This window comes from Xiphias gladius, chromosome 1 (assembly GCF_016859285.1).
Source record: "Xiphias gladius isolate SHS-SW01 ecotype Sanya breed wild chromosome 1, ASM1685928v1, whole genome shotgun sequence".
In the NCBI taxonomy this organism is placed as follows: Eukaryota; Metazoa; Chordata; class Actinopteri; order Istiophoriformes; family Xiphiidae; genus Xiphias; species Xiphias gladius.
Window position 1 is genome coordinate 597,450 of NC_053400.1, and position 27,876 is coordinate 625,325.

Consider the following 27,876-nt stretch of genomic DNA (forward strand, 5'->3'; position numbering starts at 1 on the left):
TTCATTAAACACTAAAAATGATTCATAGTGTTGTGGAAGTCCCAATGATGGGAAAATGTTTGAGTCCAGCTGACCTGACATCACAGAGTTTACAACAGGATCATACTGGCATCAGCTGTGATGATACTGTCTGATGTGATGCTTTTACTTCTAGCTCTCTGTTGACTTCTTCTGTGCTGTGTGTGTGGGTGTGTGTGTGTGGGTGTGGGTGTGGGTGTGGTTGTGGGTGTGGGGGCAGTGACATTAAATCAGCTGATGGGGTTTACTGTAGGTCAATAGATTAGTGTTCCAGGTGGCTCTCTCTAAAGCACCTCCTCTAATATAACCTGCACACCAGTAAAGCCTCACACACTCACACCTTAGAGGATACACAGAGTCTCACTACAGCTCCGACAAAACACAGGTAGGTTCTCATTTCTTTATTATAATATTCAAATATAGAGTTTACAAAGGAAAAAAAACTTTACAATTTACCTGTAACACAAATGTGATAAGAGTGTACTTTACATTTTAGTTTATTGTACTTCAAAGGGCACACTTGCATAAAGCCATAAAAAAAGAAAAGTAAAAAAAGAAAAGTAAAAAATACCACCCATTACTCTAACCTTTTAAACATGTTACTATACAATGATTAAAGCTTGAGAGTCTTCGGTTAAACTGGCAGACAGTTACAAAATGTCAAATGTTTGCAGCTGAAGAGGCATCTGTTGTTAACAGTAAACACACCAACTGTTGTTTCACATCTTCTCAGACATACTGTCTGCTGGAACATTTAATAATGAGAAAAATAACCTTGTTTATATAGCACTTTTTAAAACTATGATACAAAGTGGAAAAAACAAATTAGAACTAAGCACCACGATTAAATACGATACAAAAGTGCAGCAAATAAAGTAGAGAAAAATTCCAAAAATACAACAAAATATAAAAACATTAAACTAAACAAAACACATAAAACAGTGCAATTATTATGTAATTATTAGTAAAGTTCACAACACAAAGGTGCAAATCTTATTTTATTTAAGGAATCCTAAAATATTTTTGCAGGTTTGTAGTACATTTATTGTCTATTTCTTTCTTTGTTTACATTTTTTTTTTTGCCCTCATATCAACAATGTAGATAAATAAAACAATTTAGTATTATATATAGTAAAAGTAAGTTTAAAGTCTTACAGTAAAAATGAGAATAGAAGAGAATAAAATCCAGTATTTGCTCACCAGGGCGCACATTTTAAATTTTGGCTTTTCTTAAGTGAATTCTTGTACTGGCTTTAAACTGGGCTGCGCAGAACTGGCCAATCAGCCAAAACATTAAAACTGCTAAATGGTTTTAATGTTGTGGATGATCGGTTTACATTTCATGTTATTTGTGTGTCAGCATTAGCATGTAAAAAAGTGTTTGTGTTTTGCACGTCAGAGACACACAATGAGCTTATGGAGCATCTGTCCTCTCTGCTTCAGTAAGTCCTGGACCATCTGTCTGGTTGGTGTTTTGGTGTTTCTGGAGCAAATATATGATTAACTTTCGCAGGACAGCAGGGACACTGAGCAGATTTACCTCATCACATGTCTGCTTCTGCCATATGGTATTGAGTGACAGAAGCCATTTGTTCACTCATCTGAACTTGAGGAAATGAAAACCTCAATTCATATTTTACGTTAACAAAAAATGTGTTTGTTACATGGAGTGAGCATCATACTACCCTGTTGTTTTAAAAAACACAATCTGTAATCCTTTCCCTGCCCATTATTCACTCTTCATTGTTTAACATAATTCACAGATATAGAAAGGCTGAGGTGGAAGCAAAAAGGATTTCTGCGAAAGTAAATCTGATTTAGCTCAGCCTTTCTCAGATCCGTATGTCTGAACGTCTCAATGTCTTCATGGACCCGGTGTACTGTGTGTGATGGACAGTTCATGGATCCGGTGTACTGTGTGTCATGAATGGTTCATGGACCCGGTTTTCTGTGAGTGATGGACAGTTCATGGACTTGAGCTTAGGTCTTGTTCCGTGGTGTATGAGGCTGAACTCTTCTGACTTTGACTGGAGGACTGTTTGAAGCTGCAGATGACATCAGGATTGCAGAGTGTTAGTGCTGTGTAAGAGTTCCACTCAACCAGAACTGGTTCGTACAATTTGTTGTCCGATCACGCTGAAAATACAAAGTGTTTCTATCTGATCTAAATTTCCACACTGGAAGGTGGGTTTAAAAGCTGGTCATCATGGAGAAGTTAGGAGAATGGATATTGTTTAAATGCAGAGATATTGTCAATTCGTCGGTTTCAGAAAGTTACAGAAATGTTCGGACACAGATCCCCCTAATCTCACGTCAGAACGTTGTGGTGAGAGTAGGTTTCCAAAGTTCTTCGACTATCTGAAGAACAGTTCTGAAGGAGTGTACTGGTTGCTTGAACACAGGCCACAAAGGCGCATAGAGGAGCTGATGCACACACCTCCCAAACCTCAACAACATCATGTGTGTTAAGTTGGTTGTTCCAACTCCTGTCAGGAGGTAGGTTGGAGGTGGGTGTGTCAACCAAATGTTCAACATACAAGTATAACAGAAAGCACCACACATGTCACCGCTGCACTTTCATCTGCAGCATGGAGAAGTATAACTGCAGCTTTAGCTGCTTTGACCTCATACTCCAGAGTCATAACTGTCTCTTCATACACAAGCCCAGAGGATGGCGTTACCGCTTCCTGTCCAGCAGTAACAACCGATAGAGTTTTATTTGGGACTTTACGTGTTGTACATGTGAATAGCAGTAATATCCTATAGAACTGCTGTTTGACAACGTGAGGTGTGATGAGACATAAAATATAAGATGGTAGTCATACTGTGAGCTGTACAGGAATGTCCCCCTGATGGTCTTTAGACACTGGTGGTGGTGGTGAAGGCTGGATTACCAACCAGGCAAAGCGTGCAACTGACCAGGGGTCCTAGACCTCTCCATATAATTTCTGTATGCGTCATTTGATTAATCGCAAAGTTGTCAGAAATTTGCACAACGAAGGTAAAATACCAACTATCTTGGTTCCTCTATCGTCTGTGTTGTAAGCACTGGTCTTGTAGAGGGACTCTACAAAATCTAGTTTTAGGACGTGAAGCATTTTAATTTATATTGTGATAATTTATTGTAATTGTATTGTTTTTTATCAAATTACTTTAGTTTTTTCTGTGCATTATGTATTTAACAAACCTCAGCTAGGGTTGTATTATTCCATCATACTGTAGGAGACCTATACAGCTGCAATGAACAATTATTTTCATTATCAGTACATCTGACAGTTATTTTCTTTAAGAATTGATTGTGACTGTGTGCTCAAATCCATAGAACTATGGGTTTGTACACATTAAACTATTTTAGTGTTCTTGTGGTCCACTGACTGCAGGGGAGCTGGCTTTAACTGATGTCTTGATTGTTGCTGTTGGAAGTTCTTTAAAAAGTGAGTGAAAGGTGTGTGGGTTCAGTGAGGAAACACAGAAGTATCCACATATAAAACTAGAAAATGTGCTCAGCAGAACGCAGACCTCCACCAAGGCAAATGTTAAACAACATGCAACAGACTTCAGAGGATAGTGAACCGTGAATAGAATCTTTCTGGGCTTTTATCAGTGGAAGAACAGCAAAGATGCCTCTGGGAAAATGAGTTGATGACCTGAGCTTTAACTTCTTAGCATGAGTAAGGTGCCTGATCACTGTGTAAAGTTGCTCAGTACACTGAAGTGACTGTAGCTTTTAAAAGCTGAATAGTGAATAGAATTTTTCTTAGTCATTTATCAGTGGAAGAGCAACAAAGACACTTCTGGAAAAACGAGTTGATGACCTGAGCTTTAACTTCTTAGCAATTTACCATTTTATAGTAAATGATCTGGATCTGCCCAAAAATTTAAAGGGTTCTTCCCTGGCCCATACCCCATCCCATCACAAAATTCAACGTGGTTCAGTAGTTTTTGTGTAATCCTGCTGACAAATAAACAAACAAACAAACCAGCCAACAAACAAACAGACACGAATGATCACATAACGTCAGCAGCAGCGTGATATGCCACATTACAACCTGCCTGGCTCTCTTACGTGTCCACGGCTGTCCTTTAATGCACAGTCAGGTCACTGGTCACTGTGTAAATTTGCTCAGTTGCACTGAAGTGACTGAAGCTTTCAACAGCTGAATATTAAATATTATTTTCCCGGTCTTTTATCAGTGGCAGAGCAGCAGAGGCTTCTGGGAAAATTAGTTAATCACCTGAGTTTTAACTTCTCAGCAATTTACGATAAAGTCTTACAGAAAGCCAGAATTAGAAAGGACTGTTGGTGTAAATGTATTCTGCTGGATGAGAACACAGTTTTAACAAAGTATCCTGAAGGGCAAGTTTTGCCTCAAATATTAAAACAGAAAACAGTACAGACTCAGAGGAAAAATGTGAAACAAACTCAGGGATCAGTGATTAGTAATCAGTCCAGAACTTGAAATGCCACTTATATGCATCACATATATAGCAATAGCTTCAGCTTGCACCTCTTGAGGCAGTCCATTGTGGATTTTGAGGTGTGTTAGGATCATTATCCTATTTTAGAAGCCATACTATTTTCATATTCAGCTTTTTTTCACAGATGGTGTAATGTTTACTTCCAGAATTTACTGGTATTTAATTGAATCCTTTCTTCCCTATACCAGTGAAATGTTTCCTGTGCCACTGGCTGCAACACAAGCCCAAAGCATGATCGATCCATGCCTGAGCTTAACAGTTGAAGAGGTGTTCTTTTCATGAAAATCTGCACCCTTTTTTCTCCAAACATCATTGCAGCCTCAAAGTTCTATTTGACTAAACAAAAAATGCATCATGCTTGTTTAGATATTCCTTTGCAAACTTCTGATGCTGAATTTTGTGGGTGAGGATGCAAGAAAGGTTTTCTTCTGATGACTCTTCTATGAAGGTCATAATTGTGCTGGCGTCCCTGCACAGTAGAACAGTACATCTCGAGTCTGCTAAATCTTCCTGAAGGTCTTTTGCAGTCAAATGACCTGGACCTGCCTTTCAAGCAATCCTAAGAGTAGTTCTCTCTGAAAATTTTCTTGGTCTTCCAAGCCTCAACTTGACCTCCATAGTTCGCGTTAATTGCCATTTCTTAATTACATTATAAACTGAGGAAACGGCTACCTCAAAACGATTTTCTATCTTCTTATAGCCTTCTTCTGCTTTTTGGGCAACAATTATTTTAATTTTCAGAGTGCTAGGCAGCTGCTTAGGGGAGCCCATGGTTGCTGATTATTGGGACAAGGTTTGACAGTACAGCACAGTGGTTCAGTGGTTAGCACTGTCACCTCACAGTGAGAAGGATCTGGAATTTAACTCCGGTTCCACCCGTGCCTGTGTGGGTTTCCTCCGGGTGTTCCAGATTCCTCCCACAGTCCAAAGACAAGCAGTTTAAGTTGATTGGCGGCTCTATATTGCATGTAGGTGTGAATGATTGTTTGCCGCTATATGTTTATCCTGTGATAGACTTGCGACCTGTCCAGGTTGTACCCTGCCTCTCGTCAGCTGGGATTGGCTCCAGCCCCCCTGTGACCCTCAAAAGGAAAAGCTGCATAGCTAATGGTTAGATGGATGACATTTGCATCACCTGGCCTTTCGTAATGATGACTGTGAACAAGCCATAGCCCTAACAAGCTATTTAAGGTCTGAACCCTTAATTAATTATCTAAAATTAATTAGCTAACAGTTATCTGACAGCTCAAATATTCTTTCCTTTTTTAACACTTAAAATTGTACAAAACAAAAATAATACAGTATTCTTGCTTAAATGTTGAAAAGAATGATTCAATTTGAACTTTATTCCTTTTGGAGATCAGTTCATTTTCGATGCACTTAACTATTCACAGTAACAGAAATTTTGACCAGGGGTGCCCAAACTTTTTCATGCCGCTGTATTTCTCAGCACTGAAGCTGTCTGTCAGGTTGTGGACTATGACACTATAAATCAGGGGGGTTTCAAAGTTCGACACTGTGCAGCTCATGCCTGTTGATTTTCCCTCCCCCCTTCAACTCAGAGTTTGAAAACCTCTATTATAAATTAAGGGACAGAACATTTTAATCAGGTCTAGGCTGAAAAACAGTAAAAAAAAAATTTAAGAATGATAAAAAATGTACCATGAACACTAAAATCTGCATGCTTGAATCTGTGCTGTAGTAGTTGGTGTGCATTTCAGTAGTGGTTGGTGTGTATAGAAAATTAATCTAAAATCAAACTCTGTGTGTCTGTGAACTTAGCAGTATGGATGGCATCCCACTGAAGATACCGTTGGCTGTCTTACAGAAAGTCAAAGACTACGTCAAAGTTATTATCCCTGATTATCCCACCATACTACAGGAGACAGAGGTGAGTGTGGTTTCCTCTTTGTCTCGATGAGTACAGTATATGTGTGAGACACACTTTAACTTACCTGTATATCCCCCTGTGCTCTCTCCTACAATCACACACTGCTCACTATTTTACATAATGTACCTTATTTACTGCTTTAGTTATGTTTACAGATTGTTTTTTCTATCCCTATGCAGCTCAAAAAAAAGAAAAAGAAAAAAGGCAGGTTTAATATCCTGGATGAAATGACAAATCTGTTTTTGGCTCATGTTCCAAATAACATAATCATTTTGTTCACAGTTATTTAAACAGCCTCTTATTTTAAATTATAATTATTTTAATAAAATAGTTATAAAAAGTGCAATCATTACCTCCAAATGAACAATCATGTCAACTTAAAAGGTGATGATATATCAGTGTTAAAGTTCACTACTTGTTTTGCTGCCCCTTTGAACCCCTGCCCTTAGCCCTTATGCTTCTTTAGGGACATATTTGTCCTTTTTGTTTCTGATTTTTTTTCTATTATTTTGGCTGTGTTAATGCATACAGCATAAATATTGCCAAGGGTGAGTTTTTTTTTTTTTTTTTTGAAATTTGGAATTTCAACTTTAGCTCCTATAATACGTATATAATACAATGTGTACACAAAACACTCAGGATCTTAAGGACAAAAATGTCCCCATTAGAACTGCATTTTTTTATCCCACTGCCACTACAGCATGAAATCATTTATTCTATTTTATTAGGCTTTCATTCTGGAGCCCTGGCTCCAAAATTGTAGTTTTTACTATTTTCCATCAGATGGAGCCAAACATGTCATAAATACATGGTATTTTCCTGATTTCCAGTAGGGGCATTGCTGCTGTATTATGGGGCACTGTAGGCCAATGGAATAAATGTATGCAACTAATATGGTGTGGGTGTGTTGGTATGGATGTGATAGTGTGGTGTGTATGTGTATATTATGAAATTATAGATAGAGAGATAGAAATTATATTGTAATGTAGATCACAATTCCCACCCCGTCTCTCCCTTTCTCCCTCTCTCTCCCTCTCTTTCTCTCACACACACACTCATATACACGCACATTCACCCACCCACTCACAACCACGTGTGCACGTGCACCCGCAGACCTTCAAATGCAATAGAATATATATATTATATATATTATACCTCATAGTTGAAGAATATTTCTGTATATGATTTGCCCTAGGCTATTGAGCTTTGAAGATGTGTGTGTGTGTGTGTGTGTGTGTGTATGTGTGTGGTGGGGGTGTGAGCATCTTTGTAGGGGTGTACTTGTTTGCCTACATGCAAGTGTATGTGTGGTTCTCATGACATTATTCTTCGTGAAAATGCAAAAAAAAAGAAGATAATCCTTGAATGGCCACTGATGCTGAATAAGACTGTTAGCCCCATGTTTTGAGTTTTTTTGGGGGGTTTTCACTTGTGGGCTGTATGTCCAGGATGTAAAGTTTAGCCTTAGGATGCTGCCAGAGGACATGTTATTAAATTAAATAAACTCTACTTCATCAGCCTCAGCCACCATTAGCATGCCAAAATGCTGTGTGGATCATCTAAGTTTTTATCTAGCACCACCAGCGGGTCAAATTTTACACTGTATCTCAACACCTACAACACTGGTGGCCCTCAGAGGATGATTCCTACTGACCTGTGATCATCTCACTATTGGATGGATGGTGATAAACTGTTGTTCAGACATTCATGTTCCCCTCAGGAAGAACTGTATTAACTTTGGTGATGCTCTGACTATTCATCTAGTGCCATCATCATCATCAACATTTCCATTTGTCAAGTTCTTTTTTTCATGACCAGATACCTCCAAAACTAATGACATTTCTATCAGCCTCAATTCTACTTTGTGTGAGCTGATAATTAGCAAATGATAGCATAGCAAAAAACTAAGACAGGCAACACTAAGAAACTGCTAGCTGATAGCATTGCTGTAGATTCTTAGTCATGTTTGTATATGTCCTCATGAGGTAGTATTGAGCTAGTTTTGGTGGGTTAGGGTTCGGTTGCCTGAGATGAAAAATCAAGATATTGTCAAAATAAGTTTCACGGTAATCCCTGCAACAGGTGCTGAGATATTTCACTTCAAACCAGTAATTGACCAAGAGATTGACTTACAATGACTTAATAATTCCATGCTAATTAAAATGTTCCGCTAAAATGTCAGAGACAATGTAACATCAGTGAAATAATGATTTAAGGATAAAGAGGGAGCTCCATAGTAGTGACTTTAGGGAACTGTTTCTATAACTAACATGCCGTGTCTCCATGTGACAGTATGAGTTCAGTCTGGAGAACTGGGTGCTAACTGGGCTGCAAAGTGGCTGCACCAGACAACACTGGCCTCAGCTGTCCTCCTCTTCATCAGGACTGCTGCCTTCTTGTCCTCCATACTGGATGATGTTCAGCAGCCCTCAGCAGGTCTGCTTGGCCAGCAGCCACAGCTCAAACGTCTGGGAACCCAAACCTCGACAGCGTTCCCAAAGCCTCAACCCTGCCGTCCTGTGCACCAAGTTCACCATCTCAGACACTGATGACAAAGGGGAGAGCAGTACACGGGAAGCCCAGACATGTGCGTCAGTGAAAGGCCACTCAAGTGGAGAGCGTTCTGTTGCTTCATGTCAGCATGGTCAGCAAAAAGCACAGAAAGCCTTTGTCCCGAACCTGCTGAACCCTCCGACCTGTCTGAGCAGTCTGCCACACCAGCGCAGGAAGAACCTACGACAGTCCTCCCTCTCCTTGCTGGAGATGTCCGCACAACATTATCCCAACACAAACAGCCAAGCCCAGAACCTGTTCTCACAAAGAACCTCTAACACCAGGACCCCCAACACCAGAATCTCCAACACCAGAGTCAATACAGTCCACAGGCCTCCCACCATCACCAGCCACAACATAACGCATACGGTAAGAGATAAACATTTTAATATCCGTGACCAGTGGTGCTCCAGTTTTGTTCACAAATTCATTGACACTTTGGGGGGGTTACTGAAGTCTAAGACATGTTTAACCTAGAAATGAGCAGTGAGGAAAAGTATGATGAAATCTAAAATTTTGTGAGTTGTTTTCTCCCACACAGCAAATACAATACAACTGATCATCAATATATCATCAACAGTAATGCATTTCTCATTGATTGGATTCTGTCCTTCAGCGCACTGTTCTGAAAAACAAAATTTAGATGCAATCTTAAGTTTATTAATACATGTCTTTTATTTTCATAGCGACAGGACATTGGCTCTATCAGTTATGGTACCAAAGTTATTACTGAGGTCTCAGAACACAGCTAAACATTGCTACAAAACATCCAGCAGGCCAACAAGACCAGATAGTCAGCTAATCAGCTGATCTGACAGGTTAAAAACAACTTAGAAAACAAAAGAAGGCAAACTGTAAGAAAACAAACAAAAAAATCTTATTAGTCGTACTTACTGTAGTTGTGCTCGCTCATGATTTTACTGTACAATCAGATGTTTATAAGAAACATTACAGGTGACCTCACTTTTGAGTGAGTCATTCAGTCAGTCTAATCTGACTGAATTATTGGCCTGTTTACAAGATGATCATGTGACTGGGCATGCCTGTTACCCAAGTAGACCTGGTTTTAGCCACGATTTTAGTGATGATTTTAGCAAGAATTTTAGCAAAAATTGTAGTGATGATTTAAACCATGATTCTAGCAATGATTTAACGTGTTCTCAGCAATTTGTTTTCTGAGTAAAATGTTGTCATAACCAATAAAATGGATGGGCATAGCTACCAGCAGGTGGAATAAATACTCAGATACTTTGCTTAAGTAAAGTAGGAACATAACATTTTAGATATACTCTGTAAGTAAAAGTCCTGTGTTCAACATTTTACTTAAGTAAAAGTACAAAAGCATTAGCAACAAAATATACTCAAAGCACCAAAAGTAAAGGTACCCATAATGCATAAGAACCCAAAACAGTAAAGTTGTGGGCTGTAAAACCTAAACAAAGAACTGAAGACTGCACAGAGCAGAAGGAGAGCTGTAGAGCCAGGTGATAAATAATCTGTTGGTTCATCACTACAAGCGACAACTTTCAGATTTCACGCAGTTATCCATTCTTTGTTAATATGAAGAGATGAATTAGAACGGCTTTAATGCCGAGTGACAGGCCTTTAACCTGAAGGTGATTGTTTCAAAACCATTGTGCTAGAGTAAAGAAATAACTGACTGCACTGTATGAAACATACACATTTTTACACAACTAATAAACATTCTGTGACCTAAGAACATCACAAAACCTGTCATACTGCAATATCGAATAAGGTTTTAATGAAAAGGCTTGACTGTCCTTTTCATATTTCTCATTCACAACTTGTCCCCATGCTTTAACAACCTTATGCTGTGTCATCCACGTGGCCTCATGACAAAGTTTATAGTGTGGCTGAAGGAGAGCTAATGCTCTGCAGTCTGCAGTAAAGATAGCTCTCACTATGACTATGAATACAGCCTAAAGCTCAGGGCATTACCTCTTTCTCAACCATGCTATAAATCTCCTCACATAAGCCAGGAGCAGACAGGCTTCATGATGAATCCTCACTGCACAGCACCAGTCATTCTCAGTCAAAGTCATTCCGCTGGAGAATGACTTTGACTGTTTATTTTCAGGTTTGATCTCAAGTCAGAAGAGTTAGCCAGAAGAGTAAATCTATCCTCAACATCTCAGTTTTTTTTTCAGCTCATATTTCCAAAATATTTTCAGGGATCTGGCCTCTAAAAATAGACTGTGTAAAGTCTGCTCCCTGAATCCAGCCAGGTTGCAAGATGTTCATCAGGATTAGCAGATGGAAGTCCTCTGAAAATATCTTTCTAAGCAAAGCTGCATCTCAGGGTTAACCTGCTCCAACCTGCTGTCAGAGTTACACAAAGAATGTGAAACACTGAAATTGCATTAAATGTGTCTCAGTGACTCAGTAGTGCAGTGTCCTCACTGTCTTGTTCTTTTCAGAAACGCATACAACTCACTACACTGTGTTATTTCTAGACGTATCTCAGTCCAGACTCAGGGAGAAACCCCTCTATGATCTCACCCCTCAGGGTCTCCCCTCGTCTGGTTCGGACTTGTCAGCAGAGCTCCTGTCAGCTCTTAGCCCAGAGGAGAGAGAGCTGTTGGGGGCCATCACAGCCCGGGGCTACCCCCTCCATACTGCCATCATTACCCTGCAGAAGACAGGCCGGCAGACCCTAGATCAGGTCAGTCAGTCTGTCCTTCACATAGACCTCAGATAGCTGTGACTGATACTGACATCTATAGTTGGGTGTTGAAACAATCGAAATACAATATATAGTACCATGAAAAAGTTTAGGCAACCCTGGTCAAAATTTCTGTTACTGAGAAAAGTTAAGTGAGTAAAAGATTACCTGATTTCCAAAAGGCATAAAGTTAAAGATGAGATGTTTATAAAAAAAGCAAGATTACTTTTTTATTTCCATATTGGGCACCCTGCAAGGTCCGTACTTAGTAGCACCCCCTTGGCAAATATCACACCTTGTAAATGCTTTTTGTAGCCAGCTAGGATTCTTACAATTCCTATTTGGGGGATTTTTGCCCAATCTTCCTTGCAAGTAGAAGGTTTGGGGAGTCAGAGTATTTATAAAGCTTTGAAATTTAAATCACTTGGCCTCTCCTAACGATGACTGTGAACGAACCATACCACAGGAAAGCTAATTAAGGTCTGACACCTTGGTAAAAGTTATCTGAGAGGTCAAAGCTCTTGGGGTGTCCAAACTTTTGCATGGTGCTCCTTTCCCTTTTTCACTCTAAAAAAATACACTAATCTTGCTTAAAATGTTGAAAAGAATGTTCGACCTATAACGTTATTCCTTTGGAGATCAGTTCATCTTCTACTGAATTAACTATTCACAGTAACAGAAATTTTGACCAGGGGCGCCCAAACTTTTTCATGCCATTGTATTGGCGGATAGTGATTTTTTTAAAGCACAAACACACACATACACCTTGAGCCGCCAGAACAGCTTCGATGTTCCTTAGCATAAATTCTACAAGTCCCTGGAACTGTACAGGAGGGATGGAACACCATTCTTCCAAAAGACTTCCCTCATTTGGTGTTTTGATGATGGTGGTGGAGAGTGCTGTCTAACACATCAGTCCAAAATCTCCTATAGGTGTTCAACTGGGTTGCGATCTGGTGATTGTGAAGATCTTAAACATGGAGAGGGTGTCTGCCTCCCGGATCCAAACTGGAAGATGGTTCCACAGTAGAGGAGCCTGATAGCTGAAGGCTCTGCCTCCCATTCTACTTTTGGAAATTCTAGGAACCACAAGTAAGCTGGTATTCTGGGAAACCATTGTTCTAGTAGGGTAATAGGATACTATGAGCTCTTTAAGATATGATGGTGCCTGATCATTAATGGTTTTGTAGATGAGGATTTTAAATTCAATTCTGGATTTTACAGGGAGCCAATGCACTGGAACTAACATGGGAGAAATATGTTCTCTTTTCCTAGTTCCTGTTACTACTCGTGCTGCAGCATTTTGGATCAGCTGAAGAGTCTTTAGAGACTTGCTCGGGCAGCTGGATCAAAAGGAATTGCAATAATCCAGTGTAGAATAACAAAAGCATGGACAGTTTTTTCTTTATCCTTTTGAGAATTTGCCTGATTTATGCAATGTTACATAGGTGAAAAATGGCAGCTCTTGAAGTTTGTTTTATGTGGGAGTTAAAGGAAATATCTTGATCAAAGAAAAATCCAAGATTCCTTATAGTGGTGCTTGAGGCCAGTGCAATGCCATTTAGAGTAACCATATCATTAGATAATGAGTCTGAGTTAAAAAGACAATTGCTGGTCATCCAGGTCTTTATGTCCTTAAGGCATGCTTAAAGTTTAGCCAACTGGTTTTATCTAGTTTCATTGAAAAATACAATTGGGTATCATCATATAAGTTTATGGAGTGTTTCCTAATAATATTGCCTACAGGAACCGTATATAAGGTGAACAGAACTGGTCCAAGAACAGAACCTTGAGACCCTGTGTCCAACTTTTATTTATATGGAGGACTTATCATTAATGTGTAAAAACTGAGAACAAACTGTTAACAGGACTTAAATCAGATTAAAGCAGTTCCTTTAATGCAAATTAAATGTCCAGTCTCTGTAATAGGATATGATGGTCAGTGGTATCAAATGCAGCACTAAGATCTAACAAAACAAGTATGCAGACAAGTCCTTTGTCCAATGCAATTAGAGGGTCATTTCTAACTTTCACCAGTACCATCTCGGTGCTGTGATGCATTCTAAGTCCTGACTGAAAATCCTCAAATAAATTATTGTTCTGTAGAAAGTCACACAACTGCTTCCATAAAGATCTTAGAGAAAGGGAAGGTTAGATATAGGTCTATAGTTGGCTAAATCACCTGGATCAAAAGTAGGCTTTTTAAGAAGAGGTTTTATTGCAGCTACTTTGAAGGACTATGGTACAAAGAAAGATTGATCATATCTAGTAAAGAAGCGCTAACTAAGGGTAAGACTTACTTAAGCAGCATAGTTGGAATGGAGTCTGAGAGATAGATTGATGGTTCTCGTGTTTGAAGATAAATCGGTCCCTGTTGAGGGCAGGAGGTGATGAATTTTGTCTCTAATAGTTAGAATTTTATCAGCGAAGAAGCGTATGAAGTCACTACTGAGAGCTAAAAGAATGCATGGATCAATAGCTTTATGACTCTCTGTCAGCCTGGCTACAGTGCTGGAAAGAAACCTAGGGCTGTTTTTATTTTCCTTAATTAATGCTGAGTATTAGGCTGCTCTGGCATTACAGAGGGCCTTTTTATATGTTTTCAGACTGTCTTGCCAGACTAAGTGGGATTCTTCCATTTGGATGGAAAAGTTTCACATTGTTTGTTCTAATACGCGGTTTTCGGAGTTAGTTAAGTGCTGATGGAATCACTTCGTTAAATTTAGCTACAGCACTATAAGAGAGACATCTAGTAAAGACATTTTTGCCTTATGGTGTGTATTCAAGTAGTAGGAATACAAAAGTAATTAAATAGTAATAGTAATTAAAAAGATGATCTGTTGAAAGACTATTAAATGTTCAATTTCAACGCCATAAACAAGAACAAAGTCAAGGATGTGATTAAAACAGTAAGCAGGTTTATTTTTCAGGGTACTGTGCTCACTTGAAAACACTTTTATATATTAACTTTTTATCCAGTTTTGAGACACATTTTTATGATAAATTTTTTACGCTTTGGTTGTTTTTAACTGCATCTTTTACTGTACGAAGGATTTTAGTCATTGAACCTCCAGATTTTAAGTTTTTAGAGAAACGAGTTGAGTAAAACCATACAGCTATGCGCGACTGAGAGTCTGTGAGCTCAGTAGACAGCTAATCATCAGAATCTCACTGAAAAACAACATTTTTAGCCAGCCTAGCATGCCACCACTCAACTCTTCACCTGGGTGTGTGACACTGTCTCAGTATCAGCCAGAATATCACAGAACTGGAACAAAGAATATCCACCCTTTATCAGATTAAAGAAGAAAAACAGCTCCTTGATTCCTCGGTTAGCATTGTCCCTGCAATCGCTATTGTAACTGGATGAGAACTTGACTCTACTGTGCCATGCTGAGATCCGGGTCCTTCCCAGGCTTGTAGATCCCTGGAGAAAACCTAGGTGCTAAACTGAAGGCTCCGGTTAGCTTTGCCCCCCAGCAAATGGAGTCCTGGAAGACTGTCCATAGGAGCAAACACAGCAAAAAGAGTCCCTGTTCCATATTGCCATCGCAGGACATCCAGCAGGCCAACAGATTTAACACCCTGGATGAACAGGTGTTTCCTCCACTAAGGGGATGCCCTCAGTCTTTCTCAACTGTGGACACTGCAGCACAATCAGCTGGACTGGCTCCCTGAGGGAAGCCTGCCTTCCCCCTGTCAGTTACTCTAGCTCCACAAAGGAACCCTAGGGTGTCGGTTAATTCACCGCTGTGCCACATCATACTCCTCCATCCTCAATCCTGCTGTCCCTTGGCAGAGCAGCTGGTTCCAGCACAGCTCCCTTGCTATCCCATTTCACGACTGTGGTCATAGGTGACACCATAGTCTGAAATATTAGGATAAAGACAGCAAAAACGTACTGTTTTCCTGGTGCGAGGGTCCACAAAATAGCCAGCATAATCCCAGAGATTATATGGGACCATCCAAAATTGGATTGTATTTTGGTCAATGTGGGAGTGAATGACATCCCACAGTGTTTGATGTCCCACGGATCCGAGCCCCCGCCAGATCAGTTCTGCTGATTTAATTAGTGCACTGGCATGGACCCAGTATTATAGGCTAGATTTATCTTGTTCTGTGAAGGAACTGGCTACTTTATTTATTTTAACTATGTGCTACTACTCTTGACACTGTAGCACCCCTTAAATTGTCTATATCCCATCCTGCTTTCACAAAACCACCTCCATGGGTTATTGACCATGTCCGGAGCATTAGATGGGCATGTAGACGTGCTGAACAGAAATGTAAGCTTCCAAATTAATGTGTAATTTTAAGGCCATGAAATAGCTTTTAAAAGAGTTTGACAACACTGTAAAGGAAGAAAGATCAAAATTCTTCGTAGATCTTATCGGTGCAAATCCTCACAAACCCAAGTTACTATTTAGGACCATTAAATCCCTTATCCATCACCCTCCCTATTCCAATGTAGTCTCTTCTATTGAGAGATGTGAGACATGAGTCGTTCCATCTGCGTTTATTTCAATACACTGGGAGGCGCACCAGATTTTTTATATATTTTTATCCGGTATCTCAGTCAGATTTACTGAGGATGATTAATGGCCTTAAAAATCTTCCACCTCTCCCTTAGATGTCTTACCCACTAGACTTTAAAGGAGGTTTTTGTCTTTTTATCCTCTGACATTTTAACAGTTTTTAACAAATCTCTAATGTCAGGGGCTAAACCTTCAATTTTTGGTTGTTGTTCAACCCCTACTAAAAAAAAATCAAATCTTGACAGTGGCAGTCTCAATAATTTTAGACCCTTATTCAAATGATCCTTTCTTTTCAAAGTACTGGAGAAATTGGTATATTCTCATCTTATTTCCTCCAGATATGCAAATATCAACCACGGCGTTCCTCAAGGGTCTGTTATTGGCCCTTTACTGTTTTCCATCTATTTGTTACCACTGGGTCAAGTTATCCACAACTCCAACATTTCTCTCCACTTTAATGTGAACGATACACAAATCTACTTATCCATAAATCCATCCAGCTCACCTCAGTTACCTCACTCACAGCCTGTCTTGCAGATATATGGTCCTGGATGTCAATGACAAAATTGTTAATGACAAAACTGAAGTGATGGTGGTTGGACCCAAGGACTCTGTTAGCCCGATCTTAGTTTCCCTCGGTTTGCAGTGCACCAAAGGCCAGAAATCTGGGAGTAATGTTTGATTCAGACCTGAATTTTGCTATAAATTTCAGCAAAATCATCAAATCAGGAATATTGCCAACATTAGATCATTCCTGTCATTCAGTGATGCACAAACACTCATTCATGCCTTTGTCTCTAGCCATTTATATTACTGTAACTAATTATTTGCCGGACTGCCCCAGAAATCTATCAACTGCCTCCAACTTGTACAAAATACTGCAGCTAGGGTTCTCACAAGAACTAGAAAATATTAACCCATTTCCCCTATTTTCACGTCATTGCACTGGTTAACCGTGATTTTCAGAATTGATCGAAAATTTTACCGCTTGTTTTTAAATCACTGAGCGGCCTTGCAACATCTTAAATTACTGACCCTCTCACCCCTTACACCTGTGCTAGTTCTCTTAGATCTGCAGACCAGTTGTTGCTCTCTGTCCTCAGAGCAAGGCTTGAGACAGAAGGTTGCTTTTAGGGCTCCTCAACTGTCGAATAACCTTCCTTTGGGAATCAGATAAACTACCTCAGTTTCCTCTTTTAAAACTCTCTTAAGAAGTAATTTTTATAAAGTGACTTTTAATTAGAGTATCCCTTTTTGTTTTATGCTTTTACTCATTTATTTATTTTTAAGATTTTTCATTGTCTCTAATTAAATGCATTATTAAATGCATTGAGTTAAATGCATTGCTTAGGCTATCATTTTCGACATCCACAAGTTTAGGTTTAGGGCTGATTAATAGACTTGAAAATGGTCGAAAATGGTTGCAACTGCACCTCCTTGCCTCGAGGAATGTGAGTAATAATATTCATGTAAGCCAACATATTCATGACACAGCCAGGTTTCAGTAAGAAAAAAATAAATCAATATGTTGATCTGATATTAGATCAATTACTAATACAGCTTTAGACGAGAGCAACCTAATATTTAATAGTCCACATTTAATTATCCTATTTTGTTGTACTTTTGCAGTGGTGTTCTTAATTTTTGTTAGGTTTTTATGAATACCTTGTCTTTTTGCTTTTGATTTAATCAGTTTGGGGATTTTGCGTGGGTACCTGTGTGGTTTTGGCTGGGTACTTGCTCTAACAGAAGTGCAGAGAAGTGTGTAGGACTGCAACTGTGCCTAATGGTCTCGACTCTGGGTTGTCATGGTTTTGGTGTACTAATAAAGTCGGCCAGATTTCTTGATATGAAAACTGCTCCATCCAATGTGAGATGTATGCCATCTTTCCTTATCAGACAAGGTCTTCCCTAGAAAGTCCACAAAGCCCAAATAGCTACAAAGCCCACGACATTTGCTGGACACCAACTCGACCCGTTGTTACCGCTGATATGAATAACAGTTTTAATGTATTTCCATTTATCATTAGCCAGCAGTTTTAAATAGGATATAGTGTTGACCTCGCTGGCCCCAGGGATACATTTGATTATGGTCGCCAATGTCGCTAACTTCACCTTTCTCAAAATAAAGCTGTCAGTAATCCGAGTTGGTTTCTCAGCAGGTGTGTCACTGAGTGGAAAGAACCTGTTTGAAATGTGAACTAGTTGGTGTTGAACCATGGGCTTCTGCTTAGGGCTATGCTTCCTCTGGGTTTCCCGGCAGCTCTTGAGCAGCCGAGGGGAGAGTAGGAGCTACGCTGGGTTGGCTCGCACGGGCTACTGGGGGCTTGCTACTATTTGCTGGCCATAGTGCGGAGCCGTGCTTCCAATTCACTTAGCCACCCCTCCATTATGTCAAATAAACTACATTTATTACATGTACCAGTATTGCTAAAGGAGGCAGAGTAATAAGACAAACATCATCCAACTTTGTTGTTTTCCAAGGTCTGTTATTATCTGTGTTGCTGATGATAATTAGGGGACGGGCCACACCTGACCATGAAACTGATTGTCAGTCAGTTGTCCAATTACTTTTGAGCCTCTGAAAATGAGGAAGTATGTATAAAATTGCTGAAATTCCTAAACTGTTTATGCAATATTTTTGTTAAACAGCCTCCCGCACCAGCACCACCACCACCACCACAACCAAATATGTGTAAAGGTGTAGTGAGTAGCCAACTGGAGTTGGGAATGAATGAGAAATACATATACTAAGCCACTGTAAGCCAGTGTAAAAATAGATCCTCAGAGTTTCCACAGCCTGCTCTGTAGTATGTGTTCTCCCATGACACCTTCTCATATCTGCTCAGAAGAATAAATCGCAAACCACAGGACAGGGCTGATTGGAAAGAGGGCAAATCCAGAAAGTTGTACAAGACAAAAACAGGAGACATGGATGAACACACATTCATTCATCTCTGCTTGTTATAATTCTGAATATAACAAGAGGAGATGAATGATATAATTCTATTTTAACTTTTTGATTAAGTCCCACTCAAGTAGCTTTAAAATTATAATAAATGTTTCCCCTACAGTGAATATTTGTTTGTTCCTGCACTTAAGTGAAGTAACATGAAGAGAAATATTCAGGCTACATGGTTTGTTTTTTCACTGTTACATCAAGAGTGGGTTCATGCAGCGCAGAGCTTTTATTTGACTTACTGATCCGTTTAATGGTTTTGTAAAGTTTATGGTCTGATTTCAGTCCATTTTGTCTCTGTCTTTCCCTGTCAGTCAGCATGAGTTGATCTGTCAGCTGCTCCATCAGCAAGAATGAATGACTTAATGACTGTATTATTCTGTGACATGCTGGTCAAGACACTACAGGTCACTGCATTCACACTGCAGATGGTTTTTCACTGCAAAGAAAACCTCCTGAGCTCATCAGATAGATTTTACATTAGTAGTCTTGCTGTGTGTTGTTCCCTGGAGACTTCACTGACATACAGAACAGCTCATAAATCTGTAGTTCATTTCACAGTCGTCATTGCTCCATGGAGTGATTTATTTACAGAACAGACCAAAATGATTCAAGTAACTTGCGGACAGTGGATTGGTGTGAAAGATAACGGTTTTAAAGATGTAATCCTGTACAGAGAAACATCCACAGCTTTAATCTTTATAAGAAACCTACAATGTCACAGAAAACATGAGCTTTAACCAGATGGTTAGTGGTGGAAAGTAACTAACTACATTTACTTAGGTGCTGTGTTCAATTATAAATTTGAGTATCTCCATTTCATGCTACTTTAAACTTCTACTACACTACATTTCAGAAGGAAACATTGTACTTTTTTATTTAGATTTTTTACATACAAAATGTATGATGGGTTTATAAAATATGATGCTTATTGATAAATTAAAATACCCAACAGTAAATATAATCAGAGCTGAAACAGTTAGTCAATTAACTGATTAGTCAAGGTTTGGATGACTAGTTGGACAAAATAAGTACTGTGAAGTTGTCACTTTGAGCTCTGGGAAATCGGGGTGACATTTTTCTCTGTTTTATGAATTTTCAGAAACTAGAACTTCACTTGATTAATTGAGAAAATGATCAGCAGATTAATCCATTATGAAAATAATTATTAACTGCAGTCCTATACAAAATAGTCAAAAATAGCTGTTCCTCAAGTAAGTACAACAATAAAATGGTGCTTCCACATTAATGTATGAGTAATATTAATCTAATGATATATAATGCTATAACAGTCACAGGGGACACAGGGAGTACTTTTACTTTTGATTTACTTTTGAGTTTAAGTACATTTTCTGATTATTCTCACATACTTTTACTTGTAATGGAGTATTATTATGTTTCGGTATTAGTACTTCTACTATATTAAATGATCTGAATACTTCCTCAGCCAGTGCAAGATGGTTAGTGGTCCCAACCAGATTTTTTATCAGCCTTAATAAGATGGATGATTACGCCATTATTCTTTCAAAAATGAATATGTGCAAACATTTTTTGGACAAACCTCAGCAACTTTTCTTGGAAGAAAGTTGCCAGTATTGCCCCATGAGTGCGAGGTCAGGCTTTCCCTCTGCAGGCACACCTCTCCTAGGTCTCATTCAAACAGCTATTACAGACGTGAATGAGCTTTTAACTTTCTCTCTGGGTGATCATTTTACAGGTAAGTATAGCTGAAATCACAGCACAGCCATTGTCTTTAACTTATGTGTATGGTGATATTTTTCAGACGATGTCCCTGGCTTGGAAGTGACTGCTGGTTAACATATAGTCTTAATGGGCTGCATTTCAGTCACTATTTCATACTTATTCCATTGTCTTACAACAGAAAAAGAAAAGCATGTAAATGAGAACAGTTTTATTTGGAATTTTGCTTTAAAACACTGTATAAATACTTTAGAAGCAAACAGATAAAGTGCGGTCCAGCCATATACCAGGTTTTGATCTGGCCTGATTTTGTCTCAGACCTGGTGACTGCTGGCAAAGAGGGTCAACTTTCATTTTACCACTGTTCTCCTTTTGGTTTTTGACCCAAAAGATGTTGATGTGTCCTCTATGAATGAACCTTTTTGTGTGTGTGTCTGCAGATCTTGAGTTACTTGGTGGCGTGTGACCACCTGTGCCAGCTGGGTTATGACATGGCTCAGGTAGAAGAGGCTCTGGAGATGTTTCAAAACTGTGAAACAAAGGTAAGACATGCATACAACTACAACATCACATGAGTCTTTAATCTTCTCAGAGAAAGCAAGACTTGACATGTTTTCTTTTGTGTGATTTAAAAATTGCATAAAAAAATATGATTCTTCTTCTTGAGGCGGAGGAGTTCCTTCATCTGCTGAGTCAGTTTAATGAGATGGGCTTCCAGCAGAATGCCATCAAAGAGGTGCTGTTGGTTCACGAGAACCACCGGGAACGGGCCCTCGAGGAGCTGATGATGCGTGTGGCATGATTGACAGCAATTCGACATACACACTCACACACACACACACACACACACACACACACACACACACACACACACACACACACACACACACACACACACACACACACACGCACGCACTTTACATAACTCAACTTCAACCTAAAATGTGTTACAGGCACATATGAAATTGATATTGGTAAAGGCAATTTGTAAGAATTACTAAACACAGGTTATTATATCTAAAGATGCTCAGTAACCTTCACAAAGGGAACGTATATTATAAATGCTTATATCTTGTAACTAAATGGATGATGATGATGATGTTGCCGTACTGCACATTTATTACATTCACATGTTTTGATATGAAAATATATTATCTGTGTAAGAGCCTGAAGCGATGTAAGTAGTTCTAACTGTGAAAGATTTATTAAAGCTATTAAAACCAAACCAAGGCAGTAGTTCTTATTCAGCTCATGCAAATGCTCCTCATAGGTTTCTTTCTACTTTTTTCTTCTCTGTGGTCTGCTCTGTTTTAACCCCACTTTTTAAAAATGAATCTCAGAAACAGCTAATTTTAATCTTCGAATTAGTTTCTCCTCTTCTAAATAAGTTTATCTGACTTGGAGGTAAGTATTAATAAACCAGGCTGATCTTTTAAAGGAACAGCTCTTACATTTGATTTAGTCAGCAGCTCTTATCTTATACATATCTTATCTTAGCTCTGATCGTGAGTCAGACCCATACAGTTGCCCGTAACAGACAGAGTGGCTTTAGGCAGCCTCATCAGAAATGTATAGATGGATCCAATTCTTCCAAAACCTTTCATCTCACGCTTCAGTCTCCATCTGCAATCATCCACAGTGTACTCTGTGGTCACATGTCTACTGAGAGTGAACACAGAGTCTCCTCTGACCACAGCAGTGAGAAGAGACCCTTTACTGTTACCATACTGACCAGACATGGCTGTCCACTGTCCTGAGGTCAGATTGTAGAAGTCTATCACACAAAGTAAGAAGTCGTCACAGGGTCTGTTTCGCATTACATACAGATTGTCCTTATGGGCTACCATATAAAGACCATAACTGTGTTGGCGGATGAGTGTGGTGACCAGAAGCCACTGGCCTGGTTCAGGCACGTACTCAAGGATATCTGTGGCCCCCTTCCCTTTCCAGAGACAGATAAACATCCTGTTCATGGCTATAGCAGATACCACCGAAGCAGCAGGGGAAGGGAGGGGGGAGACAAAACTCCAGCTCCCATCAGACACCCTGTACCTCTCCACAGATGAGAGGGCATTCATGTTGTACTCCCCTCCTACAGCGTACAGACAGTCCTCATGTCCTATCAGAGTGAAGTTGTAGCGGAGCTGCTGAGGGCCACAGATGGTGGACCATGTGTTAGCTGCAGGGTCGTAACAGAAACCCGTCTCTACCACCTTCTTACTTACATCATGCACCCCTCCAATGATGTAAAGTCTGTTGTCGAGGACAGCCACGCCTGCCATGGTGGTGCTGGTTCTCCCAGGTAGATGTGTCAGGACCCTCCACTCTCTGTCCTCTTCATCCAGGTAGCAGACAGTCCTCTGGGAATCCTGCAGCAGCTCCGTGGATGGAGAGTGGCTGCACACTGCCATGTAGCTGCTCGGGAGAAGAGATTTGATGTATTCAACCAACTTGTTGGGTAAGGTGTGGACGTCCTCCCTCAAGTCGGTATACATGTCTCTGATGAATAAGGCTGACCTGTGGGACAGCTCCCACACACCGTAGGTGGCAGCTGTGTGGAACATGAGTAAGCAGTTTTCAGAATTGATGACATTGATCAAGTGCTTGGTGAGGACCGGTACGTGGAGAAAAGCTGTACATTCGATAGCTTCCACGATGTGATCACTGCTGAGCACCGGTTGCTCCCCATTCAGTACCTGCAGCAAGACCAGGAACCCCAGAACCCCCACACATTGCAGCTGAATCTCTTCCTGTCGGCACTCTTTCATCCCTGACTGGAACAATGCTCTGAAGTACTCACAATTCTCAGCCAGAGTGCTTTTATCCACAAAGAAAGAGCTGCCGTTAATGTTGACTTTCAGGCTGTGTGGTGGCTTAAATCGTGGACAACTGCTGGACTCCATCACCTACCTACTGCAGAGCTTCATTAGATCTCCAGCAACTGCACACTCACTACAAGAAAGGTTGGATCAAAGTTTGATTCAGATCAAAAGCACATAGCACATCCAGAAAGTTTTACCACTTACTACCAGGGAGAGTGAGTGCCTCCTGTCCCAAGCACAGCTCTGACAACAGACTCTATACATAGCAGGTGGCGTGTGACAAAGTTCAAGTACATTATGATGACATGCAGCCAGAGCAGAAAGACGAGCTGGATAATGACACGATAGCTGTGAGCATGTTGGTGATAAATATTTCTCTTTGTTTGTGGCTGACAGTTGTGGGACAGCTGAAGATTTGTCCTTGAGCAGCAACAATAGGTTGTTCCTCTGGGTCACATTATAATGTGTCTGTGTGTGTGTGTGTGTGTGTGTGTGTGTGTGTGTGTGTGTGTGTGTGTGTGTGTGTGTGTGTGTATGTATAAATATATGTAAAAGGAGCTCCTGAGGCCTTTTTTGAGTGAAAGACAACATCCAGCTTCATGAAGGCTTTGTGTGTGTATAGACCAGTGGTGTTTCAGTTTGGGCTTTACAGGCTGGGTTTGAAGTCTTTTTTTTCTTCCAACCCTTAAACAAACAAGCAAACCTTTATATTAAAAAAAAAGAAATTATTATATTTATTATAATGAAATGAGAGCAAAGATGATTATCAAAAAAGGTGAATAATTTTGTCAGAAGATTATAATCATTTCATTGATGTTTGGGCAGGGGAAGGGACACGGAACTTTGTTGACAGGAATTCTTCTGAGTGTAAATGCGTGCTTCTCGGTGTACGGGGCTCCAGGAAATCAGGTCTGACTTTAAATCTTTCGTTGCAACAACTCTTCAAAAACTTTGAACAAATACTTCCTTCGTCATGCCTTCAAACTTCAGGTCAGCTGAAAATGTTGTTCTTTTGTAAATATAAGGTAGTTTAGACTGTACAGCTGTCTCTTACTGGTAAATGACCTTTTGTTTTATTTAACAAGTGATGATATTGACGATGTTGTAACTTTTGCTTATATATCACAGTCATCCTTTCCACCATGTCCTCAACAGTAAGCAGCTGAATGCACAAACCTTGAAAATTCTAATACAGTGAACGTGTTATTCTTGTTTTATTAAACTGATTGATTTCTTTGTTTGAATTTTTGCTGTTCCTTAATTCAGTTGATTGACTTTTTCAACTGTGTTTTCAGTGGAATTTGTTGTTGTGTCAGATGGTAATGAACAAAACTCTCTGACCCTCTGTGAGCTTTTTATTTTGCGTGAACATGAACATCCATACAGATTTGATAAATTTCATGCTGATGTTAAATGTCACTTTTTGTGTAGTTGCTGGTTTTCTCAGGGGCCTCTCTGACCCTGGTCCCCTGAGGTGCCACAGACAGACATGCAGCAACAGAAACACAGGGACAAACAGACAGACAAAGAGGTAGGTAGACAGAAAGAAAGACAGACAGACAGGCAGACAGACGGTCAGACAGAAAAGCAGACAGAGAGAAAGACAGATAGACAGTCAGAAGCAGATAGTGAGACAGAAAGGGAGGAAGACAGACTGAAAGTCAGACAGACAGACACGTAGGCAGACGGACAGTCGGACAGACAGTCAGACAGACAGATAGAAAAAAAGAAAGAGAGACAGTCAGGCAGACAGACCGGGAAAGAGAGTCAGACAGAAAGAAAAGCAGAAAGAGACAGACAGACAGGCAGGCAGGCAGAAAGACAGAAAAACAGACAGGCAGGCAGGCAGGCACACAGTTGGTCAGGCAGATAGGCAGAGAAAAAGAAAGAAGACAGTGACAGTCAGGCAGATATACAGACAGAAAGACAGACAGAAAGGCAGTCAAACGGACAGAAAGACAAAATCAGATGGACAGACAGACAGACAGACAGACAGACTGAAGAAAGACACTCAGGCAGACAGAGAGATCAGAGTCGGAAAGACAGAATGGCAGGCATACAATCAGACTCACAGTCAGAGAAACAGATGGATGGATAGTCTGACAGAACAATGGACAGTCAGACAAAGTCAGACACAACGATAGACAGGCAGTTGGACAGAGAGACAGGAAAATAGACAGAGAGAAAGACAGACAGAGAGCCAGGCCAACCGACGTAGAGAGAGACATACAGATAGAAAGACAGACGGGCAGAGAGACAGATGGAAAGAAAAACAGACAGTCAGCCAGACAGATGGACAGACGGACAGACGGACAAATAGAGACAGAGAGAGAGAGAAACAGCAGCAGCAGCATCATGAACTCCTGAAGATGTTCACATTTTTGTTTTTAAAATGAGATAAACTTTCACTATTCTGAACTGTTGAAGAGGAAACAAGTCTTTAAAGGAATTGCCTCCCTGGAACCAAAAAACAAAAAACAAAAGGAAAAAAAAGGGAAAACACTGCTTAAAATCCCAGCAAAAAAATCAAACCAACTGTCAAACTTAAAGTTAGCCTAGCTGTCCTACCAGCTAAGTGACACCAAGCTAAGAAGAGGGATATAGCCAAGGACTCAAATAATTGAGACCATTGGAGAGACAATAACCAAAGAAAGGATATATAAAAAAGTTTAACTACACTAACTGCTAAAAACTTATTAAACTGAAGCTAGCTTAGTTTTAAAGCTAACTGTTAGCTAACAACAGGTGCTAAGAAGGAGCAACAGCAGCAGTGCAACAGCAGTAGAGCGTCATGGCTTTAACCACAGCCTGCACAGAAGTTATTCCTCTTCTCTCTCCACAAGATATCAACAATAAATGTGCGAGGAAGGCATACAAACAGCAACTGTTGAAGGAAAGACCAGAGACACGCTTTCCTGGCCTATGAAAGAGAGGAGATGACAGCAATCTGATCTTTCTCACAGACCAGCCACTGGCATGGCACTTCGCCATACGTGCTCACTACTCCTCTGTGAAGACAAAGGGGATCTGTAATGGCTGGAAACTCAAAATCAAAGAGGTAGAAGACCCAGAAACTGTTGTGACAACAGTCATTATATATAAGAATGGGACTGTCATAGTGCAGGGGAACTTCAAGCTAATTGAGCTGGACCCTCCCCTCATAAAGAAATGGGCCAAACAGGAGAAGTCTACCCCTATTGACAACACCAACACTTTGCCAGACACAGACACCAGCCCCACTACCAGCTGCTTCACTACTGACCAGCCCACTGAGGAGAATGAGCCCACTAGTCCAGAACAGGCCCAGGGCCTCCAGCTGAACCACACCATCACTGACCTTAAGGTGAAATTCACAGAGGTGGAGAGAGAGCTCGTGACTAGACAGAGAGCCACATGGCATGGTTGACAGCACTGATTAAAGGAGGTGAAGGAGCTGAGAGAAGAGAGAGAGAACTACAGGAACTACAGGAGAGAACTGACAACTATCTACCCCCATCCCAAAAATCAACACCACCACTCATCCCTCCAGACCAGCAGGTCAGATAGAGAAGCCAGATATCGTCATCCTAATTGACTCCAATGGCAAATTTCTAAATGAAAAGACACTTTTCTCCACCCACAAAGTGGCTACAATCTGGTGTCCAAACACCCAACATGCCATGGACCGGCTGGACATGGACATCATTCTCCACACTTGCTCAAATGACCTGAGGAGCCAGCAGGTGAGAGTGGCAGAGTCGCTCAGAAGAGTGATAAAGAAAACCTCCACCACCTTCTCCAACAGCAGAGTAGTCACGTCAACCCTGCTACCAAGGAAAGACTTCCACCCTGACACCGTCCACAGGATCAAGAGCAATGTATTCAGAGACTATGAGGCCCAACGTCCACTTGGCCCACCCTGGAGGTCAACTGTCTCTACAACGATATCAATCTGTTATAAAACACCCCATCTTTGCCTGGACAGTGAAAGACGTTGCTCTCAATGAGACCAATCCACACCCTGCAGAAGGAACAACTTGGCCCACAACCCCCATAGACCAGTAAAGACAAACCGGAAATTAAAAGGAGAAGAAGAAATCAAAACAATACAGACTGGGTCTATTCCTTGGTACGTTCTGGGCAAACAAAATTGAGATGTTTGATGCCCCTGCTCAGAATATATCTCTATGGGCCTTTCGAAATTTTCAGACATCGTGAACAAAGCCAGTTTACATGACTTGTACAACTGGTATTTG

At 40.3% G+C, this 27,876-nt stretch overlaps 2 protein-coding genes across 8 annotated transcripts; one reads left to right on the forward strand and one right to left on the reverse strand.

Moving 5' to 3' along the window:
• Nucleotides 1-320: 320 nt before the first annotated feature.
• On the forward strand, nt 321-22,150 carry ubap1lb (ubiquitin associated protein 1-like b). Of its 7 annotated transcripts, none has more exons than XM_040133484.1 (6): nt 321-403; nt 6,280-6,388; nt 8,681-9,310; nt 11,469-11,624; nt 21,260-21,361; nt 21,487-22,150. In XM_040133484.1, exons 2-6 carry the CDS (start codon nt 6,284-6,286, stop codon nt 21,619-21,621), a joined length of 1,128 nt encoding a protein of 375 aa, XP_039989418.1. In that variant the 5' UTR covers nt 321-403; nt 6,280-6,283; the 3' UTR covers nt 21,622-22,150. The 7 variants fall into 7 exon arrangements, with proteins under 7 accessions (XP_039989418.1, XP_039989428.1, XP_039989451.1 ...); XM_040133494.1 differs by having other exon boundaries at nt 6,283-6,388; XM_040133500.1 differs by lacking the exon at nt 321-403 and adding an exon at nt 5,670-5,688 and having other exon boundaries at nt 6,283-6,388.
• Nucleotides 22,151-22,312: 162 nt separating this feature from the next.
• kbtbd13 (kelch repeat and BTB (POZ) domain containing 13) lies at nt 22,313-23,722 on the reverse strand. The gene has a single exon (XM_040126330.1). The coding sequence runs from the start codon at nt 23,720-23,722 to the stop codon at nt 22,313-22,315; it is 1,410 nt and encodes a 469-aa protein (XP_039982264.1).
• Nucleotides 23,723-27,876: the final 4,154 nt, after the last annotated feature.

Bases quoted from the DNA above. Each gene is read 5' to 3' on its own strand.
- ubap1lb (XM_040133484.1), top strand. From the start codon at position 6,284: ATGGATGGCATCCCACTGAAGATACCGTTGGCTGTCTTACAGAAAGTC. The intron at 6,389-8,680 runs GTGAGTGTGGTT...TCCATGTGACAG, and splicing joins CCATACTACAGGAGACAGAG to TATGAGTTCAGTCTGGAGAA. The intron at 11,625-21,259 runs GTCAGTCAGTCT...GTGTGTCTGCAG, and splicing joins GCCGGCAGACCCTAGATCAG to ATCTTGAGTTACTTGGTGGC.
- kbtbd13 (XM_040126330.1), bottom strand. From the start codon at position 23,722: ATGGAGTCCAGCAGTTGTCCACGATTTAAGCCACCACACAGCCTGAAA.